Source organism: Pleurodeles waltl, chromosome 7 (assembly GCF_031143425.1).
Source record: "Pleurodeles waltl isolate 20211129_DDA chromosome 7, aPleWal1.hap1.20221129, whole genome shotgun sequence".
Classification (NCBI taxonomy): domain Eukaryota; kingdom Metazoa; phylum Chordata; class Amphibia; order Caudata; family Salamandridae; genus Pleurodeles; species Pleurodeles waltl.
Window position 1 is genome coordinate 1339162659 of NC_090446.1, and position 25643 is coordinate 1339188301.

The window sequence follows — 25643 nt, forward strand, 5'->3', positions numbered from 1 at the left end:
TGCAATCCCCGACTCATACTGCAATGAGTCAAGATGATCCCAACGCATGGGACCTTTATGATGCTCCTGTATCAGATAACAGCCAAGGGTGGAAAAGAAGTACAAGCCACCGCCAACCAACCCTGTTTATATTACGCAGCAATTAACACCAGACTCTGTGGTTGTTGGGGCAGCTCGTAAGAGAGCAAACTCTCATACCTCAGGAGACGCACCACCTCCAGACAAGGAGAGTCGCAAATTCGATGCTGCGGGTAAAAGGGTTGCAGCACAAGCAGCAAACCAATGGCGTATTGCCAACTCACAAGCACATTTGGCAAGATACGATAGAGCTCATTCGGACGAAATGCAGCATTTCATAGAACACTTACCCAAAGAGTTCCAGAAAAAGGCTCAACAAGTGGTAGAAGAAGGACAAAGTATCTCCAATAATCAGATACGTCAGCAATGGATGCAGCAGATACGGCTGCAAGGACAGTAAATACTGCAATAACAATAAGGAGACACTCATGGTTGCGTACGTCAGGATTCAAGCTGGAGATTCAACAAGCTGTGCTGAATATGCCCTTTAATGAACAGCAGTTGTTTGGGCCGGAAGTCGACACTGCTATTGAAAAATTCAAAAAAGATACTGATACGGCAAAAGCCATGGGCGCACTCTACTCCCCACAGAGCAGAGGCACATTTCGCAAAACACCATTTAGGGGAGGGTTTCGAGGTCAACCTACAGAGGCCACAACCTCACAAGCAAGGCCCACTTATCAAAGCCAATATCAGCGGGGAAGTTTTCGGGGGCAATATAGAGGGGGACAATTCCAAAAGAATAGAGGGAAGTTCCAAAGTCCCAAAACTCCTCAAAACAAACAGTGACTTCCAAGTCACACATCCCCAACACATAACACCTGTGGGGGGGGAGACTAAGCCAATTTTACAAACATTGGGAGGAGATAACAACAGACACTTGGGTACTGGCAATTATCCAGCATGGTTATTGCATAGAATTTCTCAAATTCCCTCCAAACGTCCCACCGAAAACACACAATATGTCAAAACAACATATAGATCTTCTAGGACTAGAAGTTCAGGCATTGCTACTGAAAGAAGCAATAGAATTAGTACCAAAACAACAGAAAGGAACAGGAGTTTACTCTCTGTACTTTCTTATACCCAAAAAAGACAAGAGTCTGAGACCTATATTAGATCTCAGAACATTAAATACCTACATCAAATCAGATCTCTTTCACATGGTGACATTACAGGACGTAATCCCACTGCTCAAACAACAAGACTACATGACAACACTAGACCTAAAGGATGCATATTTCCATATACCGATACATCCTTCACACAGAAAGGTTTGTATTCCAAGGGATACATTACCAATTCAAGGTGTTGCCATTCGGAATAACAACTGTGCCAAGAGTTTTTACAAAGTGCCTGGCAGTCGTAGCTGCACATATCAGAAGGCAGCAAATACATGGGTTCCCGTACCTAGACGATTGGTTAATCAAAACCAACACGCTAGAAAGGTGTTCACAACACACAAAGTATGTCATAGAAACCCTCCAAAAACTAGGTTTCTCAATCAACTACACAAAGTCACCCCTTCTGCCGTGTCAAACACAGCAATACTTAGGGGCGACAATCAACACAGCAAAAGGGATTGGCACTCCAAGTCCACAAAGGGTTCAGGCATTTCACAATGTAATACAGGCCATGTATCCAAAACAAAAAATACAAGTCAAAATGGTGATGAAACTCCTAGGCATGATGTCCTCATGCATAGCCATTGTCCCAAACGCAAGGTTGCACATGCGGCCCTTACAACAGTGCCTAGCATCACAGTGGTCACAGGCACAGGGTCAACTTCTAGATCTGGTGTTGGTAGACCGCCAAACATACACCTCGCTTCAATGGTGGAACAGTATAAATTTAAACCAAGGGCGGCCTTTCCAAGACCCAGTGCCACAATATGTAATAACGACAGATGCCTCCATGATAGGGTGGGGAGCACACCTCAATCAACACAGCATCCAAGGACAATGGGACACTCACCAAAAACAGTTTCACATAAATCACTTAGAACTATTGGCAGTATTTCTAGCGCTAAAAGCATTTCAACCCATAATAAGCCACAAACACATTCTTGTCAAAACAGACAACATGACAACAATGTATTACCTAAACAAACAGGGAGGGATACACTCAACACAGTTGTGTCTCCTGGCACAGAGAATATGGCATTGGGCAATTCACAACCACATTCGCCTAATAGCACAATTTATTCCAGGAATTCAGAATCAGTTAGCAGACAATCTCTCTCGGGATCACCAACAGATCCACGAATGGGAGATTCACCCCCAAAATACTGAATACTTACTTCCAGAATTGGGGAACACCACAAATAGATCTATTTGCAACAAAGGAAAACGCAAAATGCCAAAACTTCCCATTCGGTACCCACAAGATCAGTCTCAGGGCAATGCGTTATGGATGAGTTGGTCAGGGATATTTGCTTACGCTTTTCCCCCTCTCTCACTCCTTCCATATCTGGTAAACAAGTTGAGTCAAAACAAACTCAAACTCATACTAACAGCGCCAACATGGGCAAGACAACCTTGGTACACAACACTACTAGACCTCTCAGTAGTGCCTCATGTCAAACTACCAAACAAACCAGATCTGTTAACGCAACACAAACAACAGATCAGACACCCAAATCCAGCATTGCTGAATCTAGCAATTTGGCTCCTGAAGTCCTACAGTTCGGACACTTAGACCTTACACAGGAATGTATGGAGGTCATAAAACAAGCTAGGAAACCTACCACTAGACATTGCTATGCAAATAAGTGGAAAAGATTTGTTTATTACTGCCATAATAATCAAATTCAACCCTTACACGCATCTGCCAAAGACATCGTAAAATACTTACTACATTTGCAAAAGTCAAAGCTAGCTTTTTCTTCCATTAAGATACATCTTACCGCAATTTCAGCTTACCTGCAAATTACGCACTCAACTTCTCTATTTAGGATACCAGTCATAAAAGCGTTTATGGAAGGCCTAAAGAGAATTATACCACCAAGAACACCATCAGTTCCTTCATGTAACCTCAACATTGTCTTAACACGACTCATGGGTCCACCTTTTGAGCCCATGCACTCTTGTGAAATGCAATACTTAACATGGAAAGTTGCATTTTTAATTGCCATCACATCTTTAAGAAGAGTAAGTGAAATTCAAGCATTTACCATACAAGAACCATTTATTCAAATACACAAGCATAAAGTAGTTCTACGGACAAATCCTAAATTTTTACCAAAAGTCATATCACTGTTCCATTTGAATCAAACACTAGAATTACCAGTGTTCTTCCCACAGCCAGATTCTGTAGCTGAAAGAGCACTACATACATTAGACATCAAAAGAGCGTTAATGTACTACATTGACAGAACAAAACTAATTTGAAAAACAAAACAATTATTTATTCCTTTCCAAAAACCTCATACAGGAAATCCAATTTCTAAACAAGGCATTGCTAGATGGATAGTTAAGTGCATTCAAACCTGTTATCTTAAAGCAAAAAGAGAACTGCCTATTACACCAAAGGCACACTCAACTAGAAAGAAAGGTGCTACCATGGCCTTTCTAGGAAATATTCCAATGACCGAAATATGTAAGGCAGCTACATGGTCTACGCCTCATACATTTACCAAACACTACTGTGTAGATGTGCTAACGGCACAACAAGCCACAGTAGGTCAATCAGTACTACGAACATTGTTTCAAACAACTTCAACTCCTACAGGCTGAACCACCGCTTTTGGGGAGATAACTGCTTACTAGTCTATGCACAGCATGTGTATCTGCAGCCACACATGCCATCGAATGGAAAATGTCACTTACCCAGTGTTCATCTGTTCGTGGCATTAGTCGCTGCAGATTCACATGCGCCCACCCGCCTCCCCAGGAGCCTGTAGCCGTTTAGAAGTTGATCTTGAACATTTGTAAATTTGTAAATATATTACTTTAAAACTACATTATGTACATACGTAGTCACTCCATTGCATGGGCACTATTACTATCATACACAACTCCTACCTCACTCTCTGCTGGGAAAACAATCTAAGATGGAGTCGATGCCCATGCACAATGGAGCCAAAATGGGAGGAGTCCCTCGATCTTGTGACTCGAAAAGACTTCTTCGAAGAAAAACAACTTGTAACACTCCGAGCCCAACACCAGATGGCGGGATGTGCACAGCATGTGAATCTGCAGCGACTAATGCCACGAACAGATGTACACTGGGTAAGTGACATTTTCCATATATATATATATATATATATACCACCGCCCCCACCCCCTCAGAGCCCACGTTGAGTGTTGCCGAAGACTTTCACCATCTTGAAAATGGCCAAAATGTTGGAGGGTTTGCCCCAGGAACTTGTACTACATTGGCTCGGGTGTGCCCAGGAGTCTTTTCCAACCACTAGCCAGTGCCGGGCATAAAGAGGCACCTCCAAGCACCGTACTTCAGAAAAAATGTATGGACCTCCAGAACCTCAGAAGAGAACTGGATCTGCTGTCTGTGACCTGAGAAAGGACTGAACCTGCTCCCTCTTGTACCCAGGACAAATAAACAGATTCCAAGGGTCAATTGCGTAACCTCTTGTGTGGCTACAGAGAGACAACAAGCTACAGGTGGTCTTTTCCTGGAAGTACTCAGCTGACTAGTGGCAAATGGACCTGAACTTGGCTGTGATGTTGGCCTCTGCCTGACATCCTATGGGTTTCTAAGTTCCTCCCCTGATGTCCTTGGAGTCTTTGAAAGAGTACTCCTGTAGTAGATTGAGACTTAAAAGACTAAGTAAGAAGTAAAATCATTGACCATGATGAACCTGGTTGGTGTATCTGACTGGTACTCCATCACAGCCAGCCTCAAATTGTTCCTAGGTTCCAGTCTACCTTGACCAGGGACTGTCATTGGTGCTTGTTGGCACTATTTCTACTTACAAATATCAAAAATGCATATTGGATTTTTGGCATTTTGGTGTCCTTTTGTTTATTATTGTTTATTATATTTTTCTAATTTAGTTTGAGATATTCATTGTTTTTCATTTTGACATTATTACTGTTTTGGTACTGCATAAATACTTTACACATTACCCTAAGCTAAGCCTGTCTATTGTGTGCTATAGCTTCCAAGGGGTGAGCTCAGGTTAATTTAATGACTTTCAGAGTTCACCTTGACAAGGTTTGTGATTATTCTTTGAGGTGAGCAACCACAGATAATCCAATTTCTTCCATATTTCTTTATATAGTAAAGCGGGTGGACATTATCGCCATACTAGAAAAGGAAGGAAGAAGTTTTAGACGGATGATTGTTGGGGGGGGGGGGGTGGGGGCAACTCCTCTATCCTGCAATGAGTAATTCGGTGAAGAATTTGGATTTAGGATTACCATGATTACTTGTAAGTAATCTATACATTACTTAACCCTTGGAATGAGGGCCTGTGTCGCTGGTGACAGAGCTGGTTGGTCATTATTAAAATGCGCTACTATGCCACTTGTGGACACGCATCTGTTGATTGATCTCCCTTTCCAATTAAAGAATCTGCTACCCACAGACAATTCAAGTACAGATGCAGCCATTTTTAATGTAAAATTGGGCTACTCAACGAAAAGCTCAGCACTTGTAAAAAAAGACAGAATTTTTCAAATTAGGAAGGTGAGGAAAAGAAAATAAATAACGGAAAAAGAGGAGGGGAGAAAAAAAAGTGTTAAACCTGTGAAGAAATAAAAGGGAACAAAATAAAGTAAAAAGGAGATGGCGACAGAGGGGAAATGGCAAATTAAAAAGCAACAAAGAGAATAGCAGCAAGTATTGATAAAGTCAGTAGGTTTCACTTATGAGAGCTGTTGGCTTTGGCAATGGTTTTTAGTCATGCGCTGCAGCAATGCAAGGTGGGTGAGTTGCTGGGGCAGCCAGCTGACAATAGTGGATGGGAAGGTGGGACTGGTGCAGCACATGTACAGTGGAGGGGGGGGCGGGATGGGGAAACATGGACAATGGACGGCGGGAGTGGATGGGGAGGCGCATGAACAAGGCATCTGAGGAAACCGACAACAGATGGTTGGCAGGGCTGGGCGACCAAGCAGCCATTAGAGGGTAGACCGGTGAAACTGGGGCAGCAGATGTAGGCTGTTGGGAAGCAAGAATGGTAAGGGATGGCCAGTTAGGACGAAGCAAGGACGACAACTGAGAGAGCGAGAAAAAGGACTCTGAGAAGGTGAGTAGTACATGAGGGAGACAGCTCTAAAACACATGCACTTTTCTAGAGTACGAAAAAAAAAGAAAAACTTAGCGCTGAAAAAATGAGCAGTGGAAGGGCACAAATAATGTATTCATGCTCTGAGCGGACAAACACAAAAACACAATGGAAAGCCTATGGAAGCTGACGAACATGAAGCAAGCAAATGAGGGTGACAATGAAGCCAAGCAGTGGCAACCCCTGGGCAGGCTCTAAGCCCACTATAATCTAACCTGTCTCGCAAAAGACAGCGCATGCGCTGTTGTAGGCGGGACCTAAAAAAAGTGTTTGGAGTTACCGCACTGCAAGGGAAAAAAGACAGGAATAAAGCCATTTAGACGAAAGTGAGAAAGATTAAAATGGGGCCAAGAAAAACACAAAGAAAAGAAAGCACATTAAAAACTGACTATCACACATTGGGGAAAGAGAAAAATAGATGCAAAGAGAACAAAATAAAAAATAGGAAGTAAAATAAACTGTAACACTAAAACTGTTTCATTTATGAAGTACATTCGCACAGGCATCCTTTGGCATGCTGTTCCTTCTCTTGCAGCCACTATTTTCTGATTATGTTGGAACATATATTCATCATTATTGAAGAGGTGGCAGAGCTGACTGCATCTGTACTTTCTGTTGGCCTCCAAATCAATGGATATATCCATGCTCCTGCCTGAAAGTAATACAATAGTTAGTACTGCTGCACTCTTAGCTCTCATTTTCTATCACTGGTTACTCAGTGAGTAAGCCAGCAAATGTGTAGCAATTGATGTGAGAATTGAGCGAATTAAGTTACACGTGTTTTTGCAGAGGGATTTAGCAATCTACACACATTATATTGTCTGTTTTTTGTGCCTTACCTGTGAGCTCATTAAAGTTAAGACAGTTTGCCATCATAATTTTGACGGGTTACTTTTTTTTTTTTCACTAACGTGCAAAACTAACGTTTTGTTTAACAAAGGTCTCTGTTCGCTGCTAGGAAAGGATTTCTCTTGTCTGTTCTGTGTTGCATGTCCACGTCTAGAATACATGTGGTAAACATTCTGCCACGTTCTACCTTATTTCGCCTCTAGAAATGTAAATTTGAAGACTACACATGCAAATAGGGACGCTTTTTTTTTTGTTGATTATTGGACATTTGAACACTTCATTTGTTTAGCGATAGCATGCATTCCTTCTTGGTTTTCACATCCCCCTTTACTCTCCTTGCAGCCTTCTCTTGGGGTGATGAAGTCCAACTACGCCTTGTTGTATGTTATCCTCGGGCCAGTCGGACCCTACTTTTCAACAGGCAGCTTCAGCCCTGTGTCTCTCCTGGCTGATCCCAGATTTGTGCGTGCCTGGATGGGTGGCATGGGAGACTATAAGGCTGGTGGGTGAGTATCCGAGGACTTCTTCTGTTTGGGCTTTCAATCGTGATGTAATTGCCACTCTGCTTACTCCATTTCCACTATTTACTCTTAAATTCAAATTCAGCAGAACCCCATGATAGCCATCTCGTGAAACAGCTCAGGTTCTCATTTGAAAAGACCTGATAAATTGGCTTCTACAAGGGAAGAATGAAACCAGAGTCCTAACCCCAGCCTTCTCATTTGACCCTACTTTTTGTTTGTGCACAAAAAAGTAGGAGCACACATTGGCAGACTTGACTATCAGTATTGAGTGCTATATTGAGTACACCAAATATTTACATGTTCCATTTACATTAAGACCATATCATCTTATGTTATGGAGAGTAAATAGAACTTTAGAAAAATCAGCCTCTGCAAACTGTAGTAGAAAATAAACTTTCCACCTGAACACCACAGAAATTCAAGTTGATTTTGTGAGAATATAATCATGTTCAGGTTGGCTGAGCTGTCTTTTACAACCTTCTCTCTTGACGTCTGGTGAGCATATGCTATTGTCACTTACATTCTGTTGTTACTCTTTGGGTTGATATCCTTTATGCAGACTCCTGGTACAATTCGTTCATAGGTTTGCAATGTGACCCTAAACCATCTCCTGTTAGAGCAGGCGCCTTTTACCAGTCACCTAACCACATTGGCATAAGTGAAGATAAGGCCCTCAGATCCACGTTCCTTATTTGTCACAGATCTGGCTCTATATGTTGCATGTTTACCAAGTATCTAAGCTGTATACGGCTTGCTGTCCTCAAACACAAACTCTGAAAATCTAGTAAAGGAATTTTGGAAGGTGTTGCTATGTAATAGTTATTGTTGGTTACTCATGTATCTGTAGGGGATTCAGTTTCTGCAGTGCTCTACATTACATATTTCTCATCTGTATCCTGTTAATGTATTCAGTCTGCATAATGGGTCAGGGAGTTGTGCACCTACTGTGAACATCGTTCTGTTTCTTAAGCCAATTGGTCCCAAATCTCATCTGGACTAAAGTGGCCTTCATCCTTCAAAAGTCCATAACATGATTAACATCATGTTGGGTGTATGTTATTTATTCAAGAAGAGCGTGATGTGCTTCGTTAGTATGTGACTGGGGCCATTTGGTGTCCCACTCCACGTGCCACGTTTTTCAACAAAGCTGACTACAAGGATCACATAACAGCATGCTTTGATCAGGTCATCAATCACCAATAATCATGGCACACAAAAGCAATACATTAAACAAACTCTTCATAAGCAATCAGTCCTGACCATGAGTGTGATCAGTCTCTGGCACAGAAAGCACCTAACATGTCAATGGCATATAGATGCTAGCTGCGCTCTCATCTTTTGCAGAGAGATTACAGGCTGTGGGTTCAGGAAAGAGTACTGGGGGGTACTCTGGGGAAGGAAACCTTAATGGGGGGTAGGGGACGGGGTGGGAGCGGGGGTTAACTAAAGTTCTATCTCATATTCTTACATGTTAGCCTTTTATCCTACCAGGAGCTATTACGAGAGCGCAACTGAGATGAGACCTAGTATAAGCTCTCATTGAAGTGTCTTGTTCAGTTTGCTTCCCTTACTCACTACCTAGAGGCACCAACCTCAAGCTCCTGTCCTATCCATGAGGCCTCCGGTATGCCACTGCCTTCTGGCCATGGTCAACACCGCCATTCTGAGATGGACCTGATGCCCATTTAGACACTCAGTACTGAAGTTCTCTTTGAAGCCTAGAGCCTCACCCGCCGCTTTGGTGCCCAAATTGAAGGCACACTATGACACACAATCCGACTCGAAAGAGTTGGAACTGAAGATTTCAGAGCCGGGGCAGACTCCTCCAAAACGCTCAGAGCCAAGGGCAAGTTTGGCGCTGAGACTCATCAATCCGAAGCATTCTAAACAGAGATCGAGGTCAACACCCTCTGTTCGGCAACCATTTTCGGTCCCATCAAGGTTCTCTTCCACTGCTTCCACCTCTGTGGATTCCTAGGTCTTAGGTCAGGCGGTCCTCGAGCAGCTGCAGGAACATATGGATGCTTGGCAGCAGCAGATCTATATCCAGCCAGGCACTGGTCTGATCGTGTCAAAGCCTCCACAGGTGCCAAAGGACTCTGTTTCTCATAGGAGGACATTGACTTTTGAGGAGGATATCAAACCACTGGCCCTTACCACTCCCAAAACGCCTAAGTGACATGACAGGGCTGTGTCTCCTCTGCCTCCTGCTAGTACTCCTCCTTGCCTCCCCCCTCCTCCTTTCACCCCCGTACCTCCTGTGTTGCATCGAGTCACCACCACATTCACTTAGGGGTTCCTCACACTTGGGGGCGAGGACAGTCCTAGAATCGCTTATCACCCTTACGATCCCACTCATGACCCACAGGGCCTGGACCCCTGGGAGGATTATGATATTGAACCCCATGCAGACACAGACCCAGACATGTACTCTGCTAAGCCTTCCCCTCTAGATGATGTCACTTTATAGCATGAGGTTCTACACAGGCAATGTTGAACTCCATGTCAGCAGAATGAGGATGATTTCCTTGCGGAAACTCTCTCCTCCAGCCAGCGCTCCCTCCAGTACCTCCCTATGCTCAAATGGGCCCTCAAACGTGCCATGAAGATTTTTTAAGGAGCTCATTAAGGCAAGTGTTGTCAGGCTCTGAGTAGATAGAAAGTATATAATCTCCCCTACTGACTCTCCATACATTCGTGGCCAGTTACCCCTTGACTCGCTGATGGTCCATACTGCCAGAAAGCTCTCTAACCCCCAGGACACCGGAGATGCATCCCCTCCTGATGGGAGAGCAAGATGGTATACTCCCAGGGCAAGAGGGTGGTGGCACTGTCTGTTACTCAATGGTAAATTTAGCAATTCCATTGGATTGCTCTCCTGTTATGACCACGTGCACTGGGATGAAATGGCGCACCTGGTGGAGCTTCTCCTTGAATAATACTGCAAGAAAGGGAAGCAGTTAGTGGCGGGGGAATTTATTTCCAACACTAATATCTGCTGTGTTCTGTATACCGCAGATAGAGCCGCTAGTGGCATTAATTCCAGACTTCTCTTACCATGCCATGCTTGGCTGCAGGTTTCCAGTTTTAAGCCAGGGGCCTAGTATTATCTCCTAAATGTGCCTTTCGGACCTGTCCCTTTCTTCATTTTACCCCTCTGTACCCACCTTTTCTCCCTTTCCTTTTAAAGTTACTTATTATCTCCCCACCATCCACTGGATGTAGGTGGGATGATTGTAGTATTTGTTGAATATACACCTAATAAAAGAGATCTTTAACCTAAATGTGCCTTTCAATGGTCAGCATCTCTTTGGCCCTCCGGTCGATGAGATGCTTGAGAAAATAATTTTAAAAAAATGACCCAGACACAACCCACTAGTCTACACTCAGTTTTGTGGAGCACCCAACACCCCCACTCCAGAATCCTTGTCCACCTTCCATAGGCCACCAGAATCCACCTCACAGGGTTACTACAGGGGTCGATATTGGGGCAACATTGGAAAGGGTAGAGGTAAGGGTGCAGCCCTAAAACTAACTGCCCTCTCAAAACAGTGACACTCTTCCACTTCCCCCGATCACACAGCACCTGTTGAGAGAAGATTGCAGGGGTTTCTTCCCTGCTGGTCACAAATTGCCTCCGACCATTGAGTTATAGAGAACCTCCTCTTGCCAACCTGCACGTTGAGGAGGTACAGGCCCTCTTAGACAAAGGAGCCATAGAGCCCGTTCTGCCTGAACACTGCGTAAAGGGTACATAGCCTGTATTTTCTTATCCCCCAGAAGGACAGTTCCGTTAGGCCAATCCTTGATCTCCAGCCTCTCAACAAACACATTTTGTGTGCACACTTTCACGTGGTGGCGCTACAGGATGTCATACCACTCTTGCAGAAAGACGACACCAGGACCGCCCTGGATCTGAAGGATGCCTACTTCTACATACCTGTCCACCCAGCACATCGGAAATACCTGAGGTTTGTGGTAAGTAGACCTCATTGTCAATTCAGTGCTCCCCTTCAGGGTTACTACCACTACAAGGGTTATTATCAAATGGCCATGGTGGTAGCTCATCTCAGAAGGATCCATGTGTTCCCTTACCTAGATATCTGTCTGATCAAATATGCCACACACTCTGCCTAGTGCACACCCAGACCGCGATTCACTCCTTACACAATCTGTGTTTCATCTTCAATCTAATCTGATCAAATCCCAGCTCCTTGAAGTGCAGCCCTTCCTTGGGGCCATACTAGATGTGCATGTGGAAAAGGATTACCCCAACCAAGCAAGAGTACAGACTTTCCAAAAAATGCTGTCTCTTCTTCAGCAAGATTGTCGAGTGACAGTCAAAACTGTGATACGTTTATTAGGAATGATGGGACTCTTGTATAGGTATAGTTCCTGATGCCAGCCTCCACATGCACCTGTTACAGGAGTGCCCAGAGTAGTATTTTGCAAGTATGAAAGACCAAACATTTTTGGCTCCTGAAGAACTCTGTAGAGCTGTGACATAAGTATTAGAACGAGTTGAAGTGAATGCTGGTCTAGAATGTTGAGTTTGCGGTTACACACATACAAATAAAGAAGTGTAATGCATACCTCCATGTGGCATATTCATTGGTGGCTACCCAGGCTGGGGAGGACGCTACACTGGTGACGAGAGGGGGATAAGTAACCCAAACCGCAACAGTGCTCTCCCAGATAGTTTGACGTGGTCCAAGCAAACTGCTTGAGTGCCACGTGTGCCTTCATCAAAGTACAGAATCGCTGTTTGGCGTATGTGGAGTAAAAGCTCAACTCCAGCTGGTGTGAAGCATTTGAAGATAAAGCTTCACTGAGAAGTCTATGCATCATTAGTGAAGAACCTACTGGCGAGGTCGTACAGAGACAAATCACGCTACTAAGCAATATAAAGGTATTGAGTGGATGGAGTGCTACTGCTGAAAGCAGATGCAACCAGGTTTTTAAAGTGCACAAGATACTCAATAATGTTGCTCTCAGTAGCGCTGTGAAGCAGTGATCAACCAGGTGTCAAAAAGTGCAGAACAACATCTGGAAATCCAGCAATTCAGATACAAGGAAAGGTCATCTGCTTACCAGAACCAATTAAAGAAAGCCTTTATTCTGCAGCACTGGAAGAAGTGGCCAAAGGAGAAGAGCCCAGGGATGTGCTTACAGAGCTGTCCATATCTGAATGGACAATAGGCACTGTAGAAGACTGTTGTAATGGAGACCAAGAAAGAGGCCACATTTTCTGCAGTTCTAAAAGATTACCCTGAGGCCAGCACATCACAAGGCCTGGCCGATGGTATGACTAGAGCAGGTCCTGATGGACAGTAGATGAAGCTGGAGAAACCTCTGATAGCAATGCCAGTAAGTCGCTCAAATGGTTATAATGCTGCTGCCTTCCTTAAACCACCACCACCATTCGATACCACAAAAAAGCAAAACATTGGCAATAGATGTACTACTTAGATAGAGACATTTGATGATTTCACTGATGTGCTAGAAGAAACAGATAAAAAGGTTATCAAGTACCTGAAGAATCGTGCTGGTAATGCTGTAAAAGAAGTCATAAAGAAAATGCCGTCAGCTGATGAAGTTGCATATTGTCAAAATAAAGAAGCTTAGTATCTCAAGTTCAACCCAATGTTGAATGTAGATTACGAAAGGTACATTTTCAGTAAAGAATGACCGGGTTGGTAACGATAGACAAATTTGTTGAGAGACTGGGTATGCTCTGTAGGAAGCTAACCTGATGCATGGTGAGCACCTATGGTGTTATCACCCTATACCAGGTCCAGGTGTCCCCTATTAGTGTGGTGTAGAGGTAGCTGTGGATGAGCAGCCAAGGCTTATCTAGGAGACAAGCAAAGCTTGTGCAATACCACTTATAGTCACACAGCAGTTACACACATGAAAGAACCACACAGTGTTACAAACATAAAAGTACTTTATTTTAGTGACACAAATACTAAATTACTATATAGGCAATACTCTACTAGCAGGTGAGTGAACACTATTATATACACCTTAGTTGTCAGGAATGATCATAAAGTAATAGAAAACAGTGCAACAACAATAGAGAATAGTGACCCTAGGAGGAGCCCAAACCATATACTAAAAAAATTAAATGTGAATGATGGAACCCCACTCAGGTAAGTGGAATCTGTAGAGCGGAGCTGGAGGAACTAGGACCCCCAAAAGGTAAGTACCAGAGTGCCGCCAAGGGATCAGCCAAAAGTGCCTGTTTTTTCCCAAACCCACAAGGAAACTTTGTGAAAGGACTGTGCAAGACTGCAAGAAACAGAATATTGATCCAGACAGAAGAGGACCTGCAAATGAAGGGGGCCAAGTCTAGGTCCAGTTGGAGTGTCTGTTTGGGGCAGGAGCCACCAACCACCCTTTGGAGATGCAAGACCAGATCACTGAAGACCAGGAGTTGGCTATGCAGCACAGGAGCAGGGGAAGAGTTCCAGGAGTGATGCAGTCGATGTTCCACATTGGAAGAAGAGTTGCAGTCCATCAGTGGTGTGGAAAAACCACCAACAAGTCTTGGTAAAGGCAAGAGTCGCAGAAGAGAAGCTGCAGAGCTACTGGGGACCAGGAAGGTCCGATGGGACTCAACTCAATGATGGGAGTCCCAGGCGTCCCCCAGCAGTCAGGAAAGCAAGAAGTCGTGGATGCAGCCCCCAAAGGCAACTCACTTGCAGCAGGCACAGGAGTTGCAGCACACCTGGAAAAGAGACCCACGTCACTGGAGCAGCAGCAGGAGACCAGACATTCCAGGGAAGAGTGCTGGTGGCCAGGGCTACACGGAGCCTTGAGATCCCTGGAGAGAAGAAGAGCCAACAAGCCTTGGTAGCTGCAAGAGTTTTGGTGCACAGGGGTCCTGTCCTGCAAGGAGAGGCAAACATTCACCTCCTCCAAAGTTCGACAGCTGGTAGAGGGGACCACTGAAGACCACCACCTGTGTTGCAGGATCCACACACAGTTGCAGAAGAGAGGACCCACGCAGCCAGTGGTTGATGCAATTGGTGCCTCCAGATGCAGGGGAGTGTCTCCTTCACTCCAAGCGAGATTCCTTCTTGCTTCTTGGTGCAGACTGAAGACTTGCTGCCCTCATAGGATGCACAGCCAGGGAAATGTTGCAGTTGCTGGAAGGAGCCTGAGAAACAATGTTGCAGAGCGAAGTCGTCGCTGGAGCTGCAGATTGTAGGTTCCTGTGAAGTCCAGTTGCGGTTACAGTGGCCAGAAGTTGAAGTAAACGTTGCAGAGGAGTCCTGCTGGAATCTTGCATGTCGAATCTAAGGACCCATCCAAGAGGGAGACCCTAGGTAGCCCTGGAAGGGGGATTGGTCACCTAGCAAGGTGTCCACCTATCAGGAGGGGGCTGTAACATCACTTGCCTGAGCTGGCCACTCAGATGCTCCCAAAGGCTTCTGCCCACCTTGGATTCAGGATGGCAGAATCAAGTGGCCACCTGGAGGAGCTCTGGGCACCACCCTTACGGTGGTGATGGACAGGGGAGTGGTAACTCCCCTTTCCATTGTCCAGTTTTGCGCCAGAGCAGGACTGGAGGTCCCTGAACTGGTGCAGACTGGTTTATGCAAGGAGGGCACCAAATGTACCCTTCAAAGCATACCAGGCTACCCCTCCCAAGCCATGTAAACCTATTTCCAAAGGGATAGGGTGTTGCCTCCCTCTCCTAAAGGAAATCCTTTGTTCTGCCTTCCTGGGCTTGAGCTGTTCAAGCAGCAGGAGGGCAAAAACGTGTAGGATGGCAGCAGCGCAGGCTGCCCGGGAAAACCCTGGAGCAAAGCAAAGTCGAGGAAAATGGAACTCTAGTTTGTGGGGACACGGTTGCTCATGCAGGGGTGCCCTCACACACAAGTACTTGCACCCTGCCCTGTGGGCTAGGAGGCTGCCAAAGGGGTGACTGACAGTGACCTGGTGCAGTGACCTGTAGTAAAAAGGGGAGCATGCACCCTTTCATGGAGGCTGCAATGGCAGGCTTGCAGACACTTTGCATGGACTCCCAAGGGTGGCATAATAAATGCTACAGCCCATGGGGAATCCCTGGTGCCCTAAAGCCCTGGGTACCTATGTACTACATACTAGGGACTTATATAGGGGCACCAGCATGCCAATTGTGGGGTGTAAAAAGTTAGGAACAACCAAATCTAAAGGAAGAGAGCACATTCACTGGGGTCCTCGTTAGCAGGATCCCAGTAAACCAAGTCAAAACACACTGACATCAGGCAAAAAGTGGGTGTAATCATGCCAAAAAGAGGGTACTTTCCTACATACTCATTAAACACTATAGACTCAATGAATTTAATGATGAAGTAATATGTTATTGACTAGTGCCTGTCAGGTTAATTTTTAACTGCAAATTCTGAGGGAAACTCTTAATCTGGAGTGAGTTCTTATGGCTGCCAGAGCTGAAGAGCATGCTGATTGATAAGTTGCTGACATAGAGGCAGTGGGTACCCAAAGTAAGATCAGTCATGTACATAAAAAGCAAACAAACACAAATCTAAAAGACAAAAGTTGATGTCTCCAAAGAAACAGAAGTTGTGCTTCAGGTGCAGATTGTCTTTTCCATAGGAAGGTAAATGTCCTGGTATTGGACAGATATGCACAGGCTGTGGCAAGGAGAACCAGTTTGTAATGGTTTGCAAGGTGAAGGAAAGAGTAAGTGCATCACAGTGAGACTTTCTTGAGGTTATTTTAGCATTTACACTGGCACATTATTTAGCCGTGGGCCTGAGACCTGTGCCCTTTCACCTAGTTACATTTTGCTTTTATTCCTCTTAATTGTTTAGCAAATCTTCGTTTTAGTGGAGATGTTTTTATTCTTTTATCATTTGCCCTTCCACTCAGAATTTGTTATTCATTTCTTTGCACAACGTTCTCATCCTGTGCTTAACCCAAGGCTGTACACAATATTTACTGGGTATTGACAATCCAAAGAGTACATTGTCTACCCTACACAGAAAAATGTGTTGTCACGTCAGAGCAGTTCTTAGAATAACGTATGTATGTTATTATAAAAAAGCACACTGCCCACACCAGGTGAGAGGGGACATTCCAGCTAGTTTCACTTAGTCACAGTTTCTGCAGAAATCTTTTGGTTCCTCTTCGTCTACATGAGAGGACTCCCAGCAAACTAACAGACCTCTAGACGCAGGTATGGGGTTTAAGCTTCCTTCGTGGGACCAGAAGGTCGGATTAGGGCTACCACTGCTATTTGCACCACGTGAAACTAAGGCCCCCCATTATGAGTCTGGCTGTCGTGTGACTGCCTGATTCATGGTCCCACCGCCAACAGGCTGGGGGTGGGAATGCCACATTATGACCGTGGTGGAGCCGCCAAGGTCGGACCACCGACACCGCCAGGTGCCACCAGCTGGCAGCCTGGCGGTGCCGGTGGTTTTAATCCGCCAGGGCAGCGCTGCTTGCAACGCCGCCCTGGGGATTCCGAGTGTGCCCTACCACCAGCCTTTCCATGGCAGTTTACACCACCATGGAAAGGCTGGTGGAATGGGGGCATCGAGAGGGCCCCTATGCACAGTCCTGTCGTGCATTCCACTGCCCAAATTACGGGCAGTGGAATGTGCGACAGGTGCTACTGCACCCGCCGCACTGCCACATTGGCGCAGGCTCCATTAGGAGTGGGTGTCAATGTTAAGGCCCTGTTCACCGCAGGGCTGGTGTTTCTGCCCGCAGGCCCTGCAATGAACTCCTAATAGGCCTGGTGGGGTTCATGCCGCACAGGTGGCCTGAAGGTGGAAAGAGTTTGTCGGGCGTCCTCCGCCACCCCCCCCCCCCCCAAACTCATAATGAGGGCCTTAGTAGTGTAGGTAGGGATATTAGAGACACTATTGTGACAACATGGTGGGACTAGTCTTGTGTTTTACTTTCCTGGTCACTGCTGTGATAACGCTGTGTTTCATTATCCTCACAATCGCAATTCATGCCTTTTTATATAGAATGCAGTTCTTTCAATAAAATATATATTGAACCAAGATCCTGCTTCTGTTTGTCATTGCATTTATGAAAATGGGGATGGTCTGCTCCACCACAACTTCCCCGAGGAGTCTGAGTGTCATGTGATAGGCTGCCACAAGTCACTCTTGCATTTTGGTATTGGTGAGGTGCTGCTACCTAGCCAGAAAGGTTAGGCTGATAGCTGTCAGACTGTGTGGGATCAGACTCCATACATGGTGGTGCTGCCGCACAAAATCCAGAAGTCTTGTTACCATAACAGGAGTCTACGATAAGACGTCAAAATGGCCAAACCAACGTTCCAGAAGCGAAGTTCGACCTATACCTGCAAGGCCAAGCGAAAACATCAGTTGAGACAAATCGACACCAAACTAATGATCGTCATCTAAATCATCGTAAAAAAGTTTGTCAGTATCAAGTGAAAGTCAAGACTGTGATTGCGCTATGTTGATGTTTACCTCAGAAAAATGCACACATATTGGACCGGCCAGATGTGAAGAAAAATACCAGTCAAATAAAAGTTGACATGAAAAAGCACCAAAGTCATTCAAACATTGTCATAAGATTACACTGAAAATAAATGGTTGTTCCATACCTTTCATCATCAACAGTGGTGCATCTTTATAAGTTATGCCTGAGGAGAAATATAGCAAACTATTTCCATTGCCATAACTAACGCCATTGAAAACTAAAGTGTACAAATGGGCAGCTTTGATACCCTTGAGAAGTAAAGGTTCATTTGTAATGATTATGAAACACAAGAAAACAAAAGTGTAAGTGCCCATAGACGAGCTTAAGGTAAAGTGCCACCTGCCTATTTACTCAGTTTCAGCATGGCTGCTGATATGAGACTGATCGCAGTGAACTACAACACTACAACAATGCTCATCAAGAAATAGTAAGTCAGTTCCTTTTGTTTTTTTTATGGTATAGGAAAACCTAAGATTATGAAAGTACAATTGCATATTAATGAGGATGTCTAACCTGTCGCTCAAAGACACAGACAAATTACATTTAATTTACAAGCAGCTGATGAAAAAGAGATTTAGACATTACTAAAGCATGATGTAATTGAGCAATCTGCTGGTCCAACTCCATAGGTTTTGCCCATAGTGCTAGTGCCCAAAAAGGACAGTGAAGGAGCTGTACGGATTGCGTGGATATGCAGCAAGCGAACTAGGCAACTGAAAGAGAATGACATCCATATCCTCACATTGCTGACATAACACAAGTGAATGGTGCAAAAGTCTTCTTGCACTTTGATCTAAATAAAAGATATAATCAGTTGGAACTTGAGCACAATTGCAGGTACATTACAACCTTTTCTGCACATATTGGTCTGTTTCGATGCAAAAGTCGCAGTTTCAGTGCGGCATCAGCTGCAGAGATTTTTCACAATGTCATTAGACATATCATATAACCTGTTATGAATGCTTTCAACTAAAGCAATTACATCTTAGTTTTCAGAGCTACACAGAAGGAACACGCTAAAGCTGTCGGGCAAGTGTGGCGTTTACTTGTTGATGCAGGTTTAATGCTGAGAAATGTAAATTCAATAAGACAAAGCTACAATTCTTTTGGCCATATTGACAGTGAATACCAGAAGTTTAATACTGTCAAAAATTAACTGTGTGTGACACAAGAAGGCATTATCCTGAGAGGTTCAAGGACTGTCATTCCAGAGAGTCTGCTACAACAGGTAATTGAAGTGGCCCATCAAGAACATCGTGGAATGGTTGCAACAAAACAAGTTCTCTGAGATAGAGTTTGGTTTCCTCATCTCAATTAAAGAGTTGAAAGCGAATTAAAGACCCATCATCCATGCAAATGCCTGTCATTAAAAAACACTCAACACCCCTTAAAAATGTCAGAGTTACCAAAGCATGCATGGGAAAGAAGTTTCTTTTGACTTTTTCAGTTCACTTGACAATGGACAGTACCTGATGGTGGTTATGGATAAATACTCCTGTTTTCAATTAGAAGAGCTTTCATCTATCACTCAGGAAAGAGTCATTTAGAGATTAGATGACATCTTTGTGCCATGGGGTACTCCTGTGATTTTAAAAACTGACAATGTCCCACATTTCAGTGGTAGAGAATTCACGGACTTTCTCAATCTACTTTCTGTGAAGCATCAGAATTTCACACCTCTTTGGCCATAAGCTAATGGTCTTGTTGAACGTTTCAGGACTACATTAAAGAAAGCTGTTCAGCGTGTTGCATTAGAACAGCTCGACCTCAAGACTGTCTTGAATTCTACTCTACGAGGTTGCTGTTCGACTCCTCACTTGACCACAGGTGGAAGTCTTGCAGCGTTGATGTTCGGGAGGGTAATGACGACCAAGTTACCTAAATAAACCAACACAAGATTGAGAACTGAAGAAGAAACCCATACAAAAGACTTGGTTCATAAAAAGAAAATGAAGGCCTATGCAGACAAGAGACGACATGCAAAAGACATTGGGCCTGATTACAACTTTGGCAGAGGGGGTTAATCCGTCCCAAATGTGACAGATATCCCGCCCGCCATATTAGGAGTTCCATAGAATATAATGGACTTGTAATATGGCGGGCGGGATATCTGTCAGATTTGGGACGGATTAATCCCCTCCCCCAAAGTTATAATCAGGCCCATTGTCTTCACAAGTGGAGATTGAATGCTTGTCAGTCAGCCGAGTCTGATGCTCCATATAATGCCGAGCCATTCCATGTCGTAACCAGCATCGGACACATGGTGACTGCCCAACATTATGGGAAATCTATTATTTGAGATACCTCACATTTCAGACAGGTGGCGCATCACTTGTCAGATAGTGATGGCAACCTAGAGACTAGTTTTCAAAGGACAATTGGAAAACCCTAGATTGCCGTTGCTCCTACATTGCCAACGCAGATCATGGACACTCCGAAGACACGAGCGGGACGAGTAATCAAAGCACCAAGAAGGCTTATAGAAGAGCTATGATTGTGTAGATGTTTGTAATTTAAAAAAAAAAAATATTTACAGAGAGCGAGATGTAGTGTTGGGTCAGTATGAACGACAAGTCTGTAGAGCTGCGACATTAGCGTTAGAACATGGTGAAGTGAATGCAGGTTTAGAATGTTGAGTTTGCGGTTACACACAGACGAATAAAGACGTGTAATAATACATCTCTGTGTGGTGTATTCATTGGTGGGTACCCAGGCTGTGGAGGATTCTACACCTATTGGCATAGTGGTCTTAAGAGGAGGGTCATCTAAAGGACACAGTGTTGTTTGGGGCAGCACGCACCGCTTTCTACAGTGGTGAAACATAAAGCAACATGTTAGTGGTAACCTTTCCTGGACCCAGTTCGGCAAGAGACCATCATCACGGATGCCCCCCTCAGTTTTTGGTACACATCTCAATCATCTTGCCATTTAGGATCAGTGGACCCCTGCCCAGCAAACCTTTCACATCAGTCATGGGAGCTGCTGGCCTCCAGCTTGCTTTCTGGGCTCTTCACCCTCTTATCCTTGAGTCCTTGAGAACGCAGTCCTGTTATGCAGGGACAATCTGAGTGCCATGTTATACTTGCAGAAACAAGGAGGCACATATTCACCACAACTCTCCAATGTAGCCCAGAGCAGCTGGTGGTGGGCAGAAACATCAGAGTACATCTGCTCATTCAATACATTTCCGGGTTGGACAACAATCTGGCAAATCTGTTCAGCAGGTCGTACCTACAAGTCCATGAATGGGGAACTCCACCCCCAGGTCCTGCGCCCATACTTTCAGCATTGGGGGTTTCCACAGATAGACCTGTTTGCCACAGCTGAAAATCCTAAATTCACAAACTTCACCGGCAGACTACCACACCCACAGTCCATGGGCAATGCACTATGGATGAGTTGGTCAGAGATATTTGCCTATGCTTTTCCACCCCCCCTGCTGTTCGTGCTCAGTAGGCTGAGATGGACATCCCTCACACTTATGGTAATGGCACCAGTCGGGCCATGCCAGCCGTGAAACTCCATTCTGCTAGAACTCTCTCTGGTCCCACATGAGAAGTTCCCTAGCAGGTCGGATATTCTCATACACAATCTTGCAGTATGGCTACTGTGGTCTTAGAGCTTGGTTAACCTACCAGAACAGTGTATGTCCATTCTCAAGGAGGTATGCAGGCCTACTACCAGGGCTTTGTACGCAGCTAAGTAAAAACTTTTTGTCCACTGTTGTCAAGATTCTTCTCATTCACTCACAGAAATCAGGCCTTGCCTACACTTCTATTCATTTACACCTGCCTGCCATTGCAGCTTACTTACAGAATAGGCAACATGTTTCACTATTCAGAATACAAGTCATTAATGCATTCATGGAAGGCCTCAAAAGGCTTATTACACACCGGACCACTCCTGCTCCTTTCTGGAACTTTAATATAGTCCTCATTAGACCTGTGGGGCCTCATTTTGAACAACTTCACTCTTGCCCACTGCAGTTCTTGTCTTGGAAGGTGGCTTTTCTTGTAGCCATTACTTCCCGAGAGGCAAGTCAGTAAAATATAGGCTTTTACAATGCAAGAGCCTTTCTTCTAGGTACACCTGGATTTAGTGGTTCTCAGAACCAATTCAGGCTTCCACTATACACCAGACAATAGAATTGCCAGTCTTCATTCAACAGCCATAGACCGTAGCAGAATGTGCTGTGCACACTCTTGATGTCAAGAGAGCTTATGTATTATATTCACAGAACAAAACCTTTCTGTAAGACACAGCAACTATTTGCGTCCTATTCCAAGCAGCACAAAGGTTGTGTTCTGTCCAAGGCAGGTTTTGCATGTTGGTTGGTCAAGTGCATACAGACTTGTTATACCAAAGGTAAAAGAACCCTGCCCATCCCTCTCAGACCTCATTCCACTCAGAAACAAGCATTTGCAATGCAATTGGTCTCGTATTGCTTGAGTTGTAGCTATTGGCATTGTGAATTCATAACTGGACTTTTCTTGCCACATAATTGGTCAACCCTGCCTCATAATTTCATCTTATTCTCCCATATAATACCAGTGACCCTGTATATATCTATAGCACTTCCATTTACCTTCTTCCTCTATCTGGAGCAAAAAAATGAAAATGTTGCCATTTAGCTTCCTAATTTAAATATGCAATGCTAATTCCAATAGAATACCACTTTCACCACCCCACCATCAGAGTTACTGGCTGGCTAACACAATTCCCCCAAAAAAGACTCAAGACAACCACAGAGTAGAAATAAATTAGAATGGTCACCCAAACATACCAAGAGTGTTTAAACAGTCATGGTGTAATACGGGTGTTTAGTTGCCCTGAATTATGGTCATAATTGTAATAAAGAGAGATTATTAAAACATATACAATTATCATTTAAACCTTTACCAGAAAGACACTTTTGGCATTAGACTGTAATGCTCAAAACAGCCCTTAGAGGACACCTTAACAAAAATATCATTTGTACCAAACATGGTCATGTAACCATATTGTTAGCCCTTAGAAGGCGTAACACCATGAAAAACAAAACAGAAGAAGGTAATGCAGTGTTACCATATACTTAGCCCTTAGAGGCTGTTTTAAGGCTAGCAAGCCTACCGCAATGATGTTACAAACAAGATCTTTAAAACAAAACTTCCCTCTATAAAACAAAAGTTCTAGCCATGAGAAACCTTAAAAGACTTTGAATGGTGGGAGGGGTTATTATTTTGGAGTCCCCACTAAGATAGTGTGGGGACCCAGAGATGGTGGAGGCAAAAGAGCACACTGTGGTCAATGTTTTGCAGGTGGCCCCATTGTCCTAGGACCACCACAGGCTGAGTTATGAGCAAAACAGGTTTGTAAAAGTAATACCCTGCAAAGCATTATGGGACAATTTTCTGTGCCACGAATATTTGAATATGTTGATATGACTGTAATGTTTAGAACAGGCCCCTAGAGGACATCACAATGAATATAGCACTTGTAAGAAACAGAGGGCATAACAACACAAAAAACAGCAGTAAATAATACAGAGTAACCATATATGTAGCTCCTAGAGGACATAATGCATTACGTATTTTCAGTGGTAGCAGGCCTATAGCAATGATTTTACAAACAAGGCCCTTAAACCACAAGCTACTCCCAGCTAGAAAACAAAAGTTTCAGCCATTGAAATGCTTAAAAAGACATTGAATGGTGGGAGGGGTTATTATTTTGGGGTCCCCACTGCCCTAGTGTAGGGACCCATAGACAGAAAGAGTGTGTTGTGCTGAACATTTTGGTGGTAGTCCCATTGTCCTAGGACCACCACAGACTGAGTTATGGGCAGAAATGTTTGTGAAAAAGAATGCTTGCAAGCATTATGGGTCAGGCATTTCCTGAGTGCAGTGAATATTGTAGTATCGGCTCTCCCGCTGTGCCAGGAGAGCCACTTTGGCTTAGAGGATTTCTGTTTTATGTAAATCATTTACCAATTTTAAATGTTTTAAGGGGAGAGCCCCTAGAAATGACTTGGATTAGGTAACTGTGAACAATAAGACCAACACTTCAATAGCGCCAATCAAGTTAACGCTGTTGGGCCTGTTCACACTGTGAGCGCCATGGCCGCCATACAGCATGAAAGGGAGACACAAAAAAAAATAGTTTCCCCACGAAGAAGTATATCTGCAATCATGCAAAAAAATCCATGTAACAGGGGCAGTCTGCAAGGCGTGACAAAAACAGCCTCAAGGCAGGACAAACATATAGCAATTACCAATGACATCAAGTGATTTTTAAAAGGCAAGCCCACGAACGAGGTCAAAACGCTTGTGCGCTCGATCTCAAAATCAGCTTCTGTGGCTTTCTGAAGCAATATACCACTAGCTGAAATATGCAAAGCAGATACCTGGTCCTCCACTCAAACTTTACAAAACACTACTATGTTGATGTCCTAGCCATACAGCAAGTTAATGTTGGCCAGGCTGTCCTACTTACACTTTTTCAATCTTCTGCAACATCCTCCGGCTAGGCCACAGCTTTTGGGAGGACTGCTTTACAGTTTATGCACAGCATATGTATCTACTGCTAAACATGCAACAAACAGAAAATGTTACCCTGTTAGCATCTGTTTGAGACGTGGTGCTGTAGATGTACACGCTCTCTCCTTCCTCCCCGGTCGCTTCAGGTTGTTGCACATACTCTTTTTCTGATATCTTTTAATTCTTTGCTATGCATGGTCTTCTACACTGTGTTCTCTTTATCTAAACCTGCTCTGCGTGAGGGAAAAACAATCTAACAATGGAGCCGATATACATGAACAATATCAGTAATAGGTGGAGTCACTAGGTCCTGTGACTCAAAGACTTTCTTCAATGAAAAAAAAATTGTACAGTCCATGTCCAACACTAGGTGGCAGAAGTATGCAGCACCACATGCCATGCACAGCTGCTCACAGGGTAACATTTTCCTTATATGCAATAGACCATATTAAATTTGTTTTGTATCTGTCTTTTTTGACTTGGTGAAAAACATCTTTGTGAAGTGGGGACGGGAGTAATCCCTCATGGTTTCATTCCCTACTACAGAAGCAGCCAAAAATGACAGGGAACTCTTTTGCTATGTTTTTAGGTCCTGCCTAGTAGACAGTGCTTGTAAGCTGTATTGTTAGCTTAAAGCTTTTTCATTGCTTACCTTTGGTTGGCTTCATTGTCACTCATTTGCTTGATTTTTTTGGGTTAGTGTGCGCAAGCTTTCCTTATGATTTTGGTTTGGCCCTGCTGTGCAAAATGAGGGCATTACTGAATCCTCTCACTGCACACTTCAGGAGGTGCTAATTTTTAGGTCTTGCCTGAGACAGTGCATGCACTGTCACTTGTGATATATTTTGTTTACTTACTGGTGGCTTAGAGCCCGTCCAAAACTTACTATTGGTTGGCTTCATGATCACTGATTTTCTTCCATCATTTTGGTAAGCTTCACTTCCCTTTCATCTC

General features: G+C 44.1%; 1 protein-coding gene across 2 annotated transcripts in view; it reads left to right on the top strand.

The window, feature by feature from the left end:
* The window catches only part of LOC138246273 (branched-chain-amino-acid aminotransferase, cytosolic-like), a 247971-nt gene that overhangs the window by 102635 nt on the left and 119693 nt on the right, over positions 1–25643 (top strand). For both annotated transcript variants that reach the window (XM_069200703.1, XM_069200704.1), the window contains exon 6: positions 7520–7683. In XM_069200703.1, the coding sequence (XP_069056804.1) occupies positions 7520–7683 (164 nt within the window). The remainder of the gene's footprint in view (positions 1–7519; positions 7684–25643) is intronic.